The sequence below is a fragment of the Leopardus geoffroyi genome, chromosome A2 (genome assembly GCF_018350155.1).
Source record: "Leopardus geoffroyi isolate Oge1 chromosome A2, O.geoffroyi_Oge1_pat1.0, whole genome shotgun sequence".
Classification (NCBI taxonomy): domain Eukaryota; kingdom Metazoa; phylum Chordata; class Mammalia; order Carnivora; family Felidae; genus Leopardus; species Leopardus geoffroyi.
Window position 1 is genome coordinate 163,841,179 of NC_059331.1, and position 8,404 is coordinate 163,849,582.

The 8,404-nt window shown below is 50.1% G+C and overlaps 1 protein-coding gene across 1 annotated transcript in view; it reads right to left on the bottom strand.

Annotated features, from left to right (window-relative positions):
• RHEB (Ras homolog, mTORC1 binding) overlaps nucleotides 1-4,795 on the bottom strand; it is a 45,496-nt gene extending 40,701 nt beyond the window's left edge. Inside the window, exon 1 of the mRNA XM_045496229.1 lies at nucleotides 4,299-4,795. Coding sequence (XP_045352185.1) covers nucleotides 4,299-4,350 — 52 coding nt within the window. The 5' untranslated portion in view covers nucleotides 4,351-4,795. The remainder of the gene's footprint in view (nucleotides 1-4,298) is intronic.
• Between the last annotated feature and the right edge of the window lie 3,609 nt (nucleotides 4,796-8,404).

The window sequence follows — 8,404 nt, forward strand, 5'->3', positions numbered from 1 at the left end:
AATATTTACATTTCTTCTAAGGAGAATGAGGGTGATGTTTAAAAATGTGATTAAAAGAGTTTGTATGTTGGGGCGCCTGGGTGGCTCAGTGGGTTAAGCGTCTGACTTCGGCTCAGGTCATGATCTCACGGTTCGTGAGTTTGAGCCCCACGACGGGCTCTGTGCTGAGAGCTCAGAGCCTGGAGCCTGTTTTGGATTCTGTATCTCCTCCTCTCTCTGCCCTTCCCCCTCTCACACACTCTCTCAAAAATAAACATTAAAAAAATTAAAAATTAAAAAAAAGTTCATATGTTGAAATGCATCAAAACGTAGAAAGATTTGCAGAACAGTGAACCACCCTTTTTGAAATAGCCAAGATATGATGTCACAAAATCAGTCACGGGTGGAAGATCCATTGAAAGCGAAAAATAAACCAGTGGAATTCAATGGAACAGGGTAGAAAAAATTCTTCTACAGGAGTTGGCAACGAAAGGGAATTACTGATACATGCTACAACATGGATGAATCTGGAAAATTTGCATGTGACACGAAAGATGCCCATCACAAAAGACCATGTATGTATGATTCCATTTATACGAACGAAATGTCCAGAATGGGTAAATTCACAGCCACAGGAAGGTTAGTGGATGCCTGGGGCAGGGGTGAGGGGTGGGGCAGTGTATCAATAGGTACTGTTTCTTTTGGGCCTGATGAAAGTCATTGTGGACAGATAGAACCCACAGGGACATCAAAACAACATCCGGTGCTCAAACTGTCATGATCACAAACGCAAGCTCTGATGATTCCCTGGAACAGAACAAACGAATAGCACCGAAAGACAAAAACAAACAAACAGAAGTTAATTTCAAGCATCAACAGAAGGTGGTCACTATAGGACTACCCTACCCACAAGTACACAGCCAAATGTTATCGAGTGTCTGAACACACCACTTCACATGAGGACAGATTTCATATATGGTGAAGAATGTTTTCCTTTTATCATTTTCAATGAAATGCGTCAGAAAAGGCTAGAGTAATTTAAAAAGACACTAAGTCACAATACAGTTGGAGTGCATTCTGGGGCACCTGGGTGGCTCAGTCGGTTAAGCGTCCGACTTTGGCTCAGGTCATGATCCCAAAGTTTGAGTTCCAGCCCAGCGTCGTGTCGGGCTCTGTGCTGAGAGATTGGAGCCTGCTTCGGATTCTGTGTCTCCCCATTTCTCTGCCCCTCCCTCTCCCTCTCTCAAAATAAAATAAAACATTAAAAAGATATTTTTAATTAAAAAAAGAATATAGTTGGATTGTATTCCACTGGGAACAGATTTAATGACATATTTCTCTATGAAGTATCCCACTAAAAGGTGCATCTTCTTTCCTACCTAAAACATTTGACAAGGTAATAATTTGAGTTACTTCTGAATCGTCTTTTACCAAACCACAGGGCTGTTTCATTTTCTCTCTCATGATCTTTCACATTCCTGTGATCCCCTCTCTCTTGTTAGCCTCAGAGACTTATATATGACCAAAAACCTTTTGATTATGGTCTAATGGTAAACGAGACCATCAAAGCTCTCTGCTGAAGATTCCAGGGAAGGATGTACCAGATTTTATTTGAAAACAGTGACCTGACACTATATTTTTAGCTTGATTTAGTTTAGTTACGTCCTATCATGGGACTACTTGTTGTATTAGAAACAATGGGCGTAAGGGAGCTTGAACATGTGCCACCACTAAAACAATTAATACAAAGCACTCCCAGAAAGCCAGACTGCGTTATAGGTGACGTGTCCTTAAAGGCTTAATTTAACATTGTAAATAACAGGAAAAGCACTTCAGGAAAAAGGGCTGTATAAATTACCTGCGAATTATACATTCCTCACTGGTAGTTCTATCAAGGTCTTTATTAAAAAAAATGCAAAATTTGAAAGCCAAGTAAAACAATCACAGCATTTCGTTTTATCTGAAGGCGAACTCTTCAAATAAAGTCGGTAACGCGACAAAGTCACAATGACAAGTACCCTACCTGTCAAACTGGCAAAAGATAGTTAATTAAGAGAACGTTCTGAGAAAGGTGTGGATTCTAGCTGAGCCTTTTTCTACCAGCTTTTATTATTTTCTTTAAAGATTTTATTCTTAAGCAATCTCTACATCCAACACGGGGCTGGAACTCACAATCCCGAGATCCAGAGTCACACGCTCCAGAGTCACTCAGGCGCCCCCTTTTCTACCTCTCTTTCCCTTCAGTCAATAGGACACAACAGCTCAGCCTCAAAAAATAACACAGCCTAGAAACACATATACTCAAACTTCTCTAGTAGAACCGCATTCAAGCAAACATGTCCGCGAACTAGAAGTCTGAATACTGAGTAATTCTCCAAAGGGTGGCCAATACTTCCTTTTCTGATGCTGGCAAAACAAAAGACCCACAAACCACAAAGTGCCTTGGTTCCTAACAAAGGTAAACAACTTTAAAATCAAAGGCAAAGGTTGGGGGTAATAGATGGAAGGCAAAACAGAACAGATCTGTTGGACATAGGGACTTCTTTAGCAAAAACCGCCACAGAACGCTAGACTCGCTTATTACTGAAGCCTAGAATCACCATCTGGAGAATTTCAAGCAGTGAGTCAGTCAGTATCTTTAGGACATTCTTTTAAGCTGAAAACAGGTGGCCCAGGTAGATGTCACCTGTAACTTGGTTATTCAGAGGCACTTTGTATCTGATTAGAGCTCACTCAAGAGCCAGAACAGGTCATAGTCCCACTCTTCCAAATGCAGAGGAAATAAAGAGAACAGAGAAAGCAGCAAGGGCTGGGTGACTCAGGCTGCCAATAAAGGTCAGATTCCACATGGGCACTTGGGGAGTGGGCTGCCGGTGGTTTTTAAATGCCTCGATTTGCTGCAGGGTTACTTGCGAGCGGCAGCCACCAAGACCATCACCCATTCCCCCGATGGGTATATACCTATGATTTCCCACTGCATACCAGAGTTATCCCTAGGGCTCTTGGCACCCCCTATCTCTACACAAGCATCTCTCAGCCTTTGGTTTCCCCCCCATTCTCAGGACTCCCCCACCCCCCAGCACTTCGACGAGAGAGATGATAAAAGGATGAGTAAGCATGCCGTAGCTGATCTTGGTCAAAGAGCACAGACCCTGGCACCGGCGGTGGAAAATGGGGGTGAGGAAGCAGCACAGAAAGCGGAGTCGGGGAGTTCATCCAATGGGTAGCCGGCAGTTACAAGCTTTCCGAAGGCAGTTATTGTTGCCTCCTTCTGCAATCCCGGTAGACTCCAAACCTTCGCTTTCACCTCCCTATCCACCACCCCCACCCCCCCGCCCGCCACCACAATCAAGTGCACGTTTTCCTTGGACAGTTACTTCTTAAAAACAACACCGAAAAATAAACGTAATTTCTCCAGGCTTCCGGTTGTCAAAGACAATAAAGCCTCGCCCTGAAGCATGGTTAAGTTCAACGGTTCTGTTTCCTCACTCGTTTTCCGGCACCCCCTCCACCCCCACCCCACCCCAGACCACCTCAGCGACGCAGAAAGGCGACTGCCGGGAACAGTTTCAAATATATGTCAACCTTTGGGAGGGGGGGAAAAAAACCCAACAAACTTCTGAATCACTTCGACAGCCCGGTTACAAGTACCTGACCTTATTATTTTTTTTTTTTTCCCCGTAGAAAAATAGGACACCGAGAGATCGGAAATCTCGTTTTCTCTGCCTTCCTACATCGGTCGTGGCAACATCTAGGGGGCTTTCGAAGAGGGGTCTTTTGGGTTTCTGCCGGGGGAAACTTGCCCTCGGGAGCCAAACGTCCTAAATTTAGGTCCCTGGTTTTCTTTAAAATGCTGAACTTCACCACGGACAGAAAAAAAACCCCAAGGTGCCGTTCCCTTTGTTAAAATCCCACGGACTTTATTGAATTTGGGGCGGAAAGGCCGCTGGCAAGATCAGGACAACCAGCCGCAAGAAGGTGGAGAGACAGGTGCGATTTCCCCCCGCGGCGGTTCCGGCCGGGAGCACACCCCTCCTCCGGCTCGGCGGCCCCAGACCACCCCGGACCTCCCCGTCCGCCCGCGGCCTCCCCACGCGCGGCCTCCCGAGCCCGGGCCGCCCCCCGCCGCCGCCGCCGCCCCGCGGGGCCCGGCCTCGCCGCCTCCGCTCAAAATGGAGGTGGCGGCGGCGGGCGGCTGGTTACGAAACGCGCGGCCGCCACATGGCCGCGCCGACCCCAAACTTGGCCGGGCCGCCGCGTCCCGGCGCGCAGGCGAAGCTGGGCCCCGGCGCGGAGGCCGCGCGGCGCCCGCCACTCACCCACAGACCGGTAGCCCAGGATCGCGATCTTCCGGGACTTGGACTGCGGCATCTTGGCGGCCTCCTCAGCCCCGGGCCAACCACATCAACCGCGGCGGCGGCGGCGGCTGCTGTGCTGCGATCGGCGGCGGCCGCGCCGGGGCAGAGCGGCATCCAGGGGCGGGGCGGGCGGGCGCGGGCAGGCGCGGCTGCCTGGGCTCCTCGCTCGCGCGCCCAACCGCCCGGAACCGCCGCGCGGCCCCGCCCCCAAACACGCCCACGTGACCACCGCCGGCGGGGAGGGGGGCCTCCCCCGCTCCGCGGCTCGCGTCAGCACCGCCCTCCCCGCCGCGGCGGCCACCCCCGCCCCCGAAACGCACGGGGGTGCGTCGGGCGACGTTTTACTTTAAGGGGAAATAGAGGGGACGCCAAGATGCCCCCGGAAAAGTCACGACTGAAACTCGCTGCGTCATGACCCTCCCACCCTCTTCCGCCGCCTTTTCCTTACGCCAGTTCTCTCTGGGCGCTGATTGGATAGCTCCCGCCCGCCCGCGCGATGACGGGACGGAAACTCCGTCTCCGATTGGGGGCGGCTAAGAGGCGGAGCCGGGGGCGGGGTTGCTGGCCCAGAGCTAAAAATAAATTCCGGCTGCGACCCCGCGGTAGCGCGCGAGTGAAGTTTGAAGGATTCGAACGTCTCACGGGGTGGGAGTGGGCAAGAGGGGCGGAGAGTCGCTAACTCCCCACTGATTGGTTCGTGCAGGGCGGGGGGCGGGGCAAACTGTGAGGAGTGCAGTGATTGGCGGGACCTTGAGCGGTTGGTGGACTCGCGCCCACTGGGCCCTTAAAAGGCGCGAGGCACGTAGCTCTTGCTGGCTGGGCTGTGGGTTAGGTGGGGTTTCCCGGCGAGGGTTTTTGTTTTTTGCTTTTAACTCCTTCACTCGTGGGCTTAGCGAGTCTGGCTTTAAGGTTGTAGCTTGTTACTCGGCGTCACCCAGGGATGAAGGACGGATATGCGTTCATTCAAAATGTTACACATTTCACTAAAAATGTGTGTGCCTCCCCAGTTCGGGTCTCAACCCTGCCACGGGCGAACCCGGCACACCTCGCAGGAAATGAAGAGCGCGAGTCAACACCTCTTTACCTGTCAACGCCTGCATGGCTCATTCAGTAGGCAAACTTAAGCAACAGCTGTGGTTGGCTGGGAACGCTCCAGAACCAACCTTCCAGGCGGGGAGTCAAGTCTATTGGGCTTGCCCACCTGTGTGGGCTGGTCGCTCCTTTAAGGGCACATCGCCGCGTTTCCCACCAAAGGCACATGGGCGACCCCTTTTTCCAGCAGTGCCGGTGAAGGGCGGTTGGGTCGGCACCACTGTTGGCAGTAGGGGAAGGGAGGCCAGTGCTGGAGGCCTCGGTCACCGAAAGTGAAATTGAAGGCCAAGCCCGCCCGAGAGTTGAGGATGCGATTGGGACCTTTCCAGCCAGGGAGACTTCCATCATGCTTGATCTTCTTGCCCTTGGTGGTTGCTAAGGAAGCAGCTATTCCGGCTACTCCTACGAATGTCCCCTACTGTCCTCAGGCTGTTTGACGGTGTTGGGACAACCGCCTGCTGGTCACAGCCCTTTGGAGCACAGAGGAGGAACCCCCCCCCCCCCCCCCCCCGACCCCGCTGGGAAGCTGAGTGGCAGGACCGGATTCCTAGGTATGAAGATTTAGAGGTGACTGTCCCATAAATAGGCCTTGTTGAGTTAGAACACTGGCCTTTGGGCAAAATCCTTCCACTGTCCCGCTGAAGTACTTCTAAGAGAGGGAGGATGGATGTTCCCATCCTAGGGGCACTCCAGATCGAAGCCCCAGACAACCAGCTGGAAGTGAAAAATATCTTTGAATTTCTGTGTTTTATCCTAATGGCTTTTGCATTCTACTCTATATTTAGTTGAAATATTTAAAAACTTTAGGTCTTTAAAAACATTTTTTTTTAATGTTTGTTTATTTTTGAGAGAGACAGAGACGGAATGCGAGTGGGTTAGGGGCAGAGAGAGAGGGAGACACAGATTCGGAAGCAGGCTCCAGGCTCTGAGCTGTCAGCACAGAGCCCTATGCGGGGCTCAAACTCAGGAGCCCTGAGATCATGACCTGAGCCGAAGTCCGACACTCAACCAACTGAGCCACCCGGGTGCCCTTAGAAGCTTCAGGTCTTAAAATGGAATCTCCAGGAAAATGTATCACTTTTATCCTGTGAATTTGGATGCCGCTTACCACAGTATCTTGAACCGACCCTACCAGACTGCTGGTTGGTTGTGAAATCAGACATGTAGGTGTTGCCTTTTATTTTCTTAAATAGAAGAACCGAACAGAAAATAGGTTGCTCGTATTGGTAAGTATTGTTTCGTATTGTCTCGTGATACTTGGGTTGTAGGTATCTATATTTGTAGATGTGTTATATATGTTTTGCATACTGGGTTCCATTGTAGAATGTATTTCCTACTGTGGGTTGCCTCACAAGGTTTGAAAGTGTTGCCCTAGTCTTGGAATATTAGGAGTCCAGACTGAGCAGTGCTGTTGTAAAGGACAAAGTCGTTAAATGTCCCAGTCGTCTTACAGCCTTTAAGGTCAGACCAGGCATTTTAAAGATTCCATGATTCCAGAATGGGGAGAATGTGTTTGGTGTAAGAAATGACTCAGGTTCCCTAAAATATTTGAGATTGATGGTATGAATTCACATCGAAGGAACTGACTCCAGCCAGCCCTCATGGGAACATGGTGGGGAGAAGTGCTCTTACTTCTGAATTCAAAGTGGTTCTACTGATTGAGATCCCTTGTCAACTGTTTAAGCAGCTGGAACTTCTGCCGCGAATCAAATCAATTTCTCCTCCGCAGGTTCTGCTTATTCCAGACCGTTCTGTCTTGTGGTCTCTGCATGCTGCCTTCCCTCGGTGTCCTTCCACTCTATTTCATTTCCCCGGAAATTAAGAATTCTGCCTCATCCATTTGAATTACAGGGAGAGGGGCACCTGGGCGGCCCAGTCGATTGAGCATCCGACACTTGATTTCGGCTCAGGTCATGACCTCACGGTTCATGAGTTCGAGCCCCGCGTCGGGCTCTGCGCTGATGGCAAGGAACCTGCTTGGGATTCTCTCTCTCTGCCTCTACCCTCCTCTCTCAAAAATAAGGAAAACATTAAAAAAACTAAATTCCAGGCAGAGAACGTGATTGGTTCAGCTAATTACCACTCTCCCTTGAATGAGGAGCTGATACTGAGCCTGTAGATGTGCCAGTTAAGCCTCCACTGGTCTAAACGTCTGGTGTTGCAAATAATGGCAGTTATTTGAAGTGTGAACTGTTCGCTATTGAGGGATTATTATTAATGTTCTGCGAACATCTCCAAGTCCAGTGATCTCTTATTTGTAACTTCAACATTTTATTTTTATTTTTTATTTTTTCCTAATGTTTATTTTTGAGAGAGAGAGAGAGACAGAGCGTGAGCAGGGGGAGGGGCAGAGAGGGAGACACAGAATCCGAAGCAGGCTGCAGGCTCCGAGCCGTCAGCACAGAGCCCGAAACGGGGCTCAAACTCACGAACCGTGAGAACATGACCTGAGCTGAAGTCAGACGCTTACCCGATGGAGCCACCCAGGCGCCCCTGTAGCTTCAACATTTAAAAAAAATTCCCCGAGTTTTTATTAAGTTTTATAAGTTATTTTTTATCTCCCATTAGGTTAGACTAAGCGAGTAAAACTGATGTGCTTGTTTTTACTCAAAGGACATTTATGGGGGCACCTGGGTGGCTCCGTCGGTTAAGCGTCCGACTCTTGATTTTGCACAGGTCACGATCCCAGGTCCATGAGATCAAGCCCCACAGCAGGCTCTGCGTTGGGTGTGGAGCCTACTGAAGATTCTCTTTCTCTCATGGCACCTGGTGGCTCAGTTGGTTGAGCATCTGACTCCAGATCAGGTCATAATCTCATGCTTCGTGCGTTTGAGCCCCGCATCGGGCTAGCTGCTGTCAGTGCAGAGCCCATTTCTATCCTCTGTCCACCCCCCCCGCCCCTCCCCCACATACTCTTTGCCTTTCCCCCACGTGCTCTCTCTCTCTCAAAAATAAACATTAAAGGGGCGCCTGGG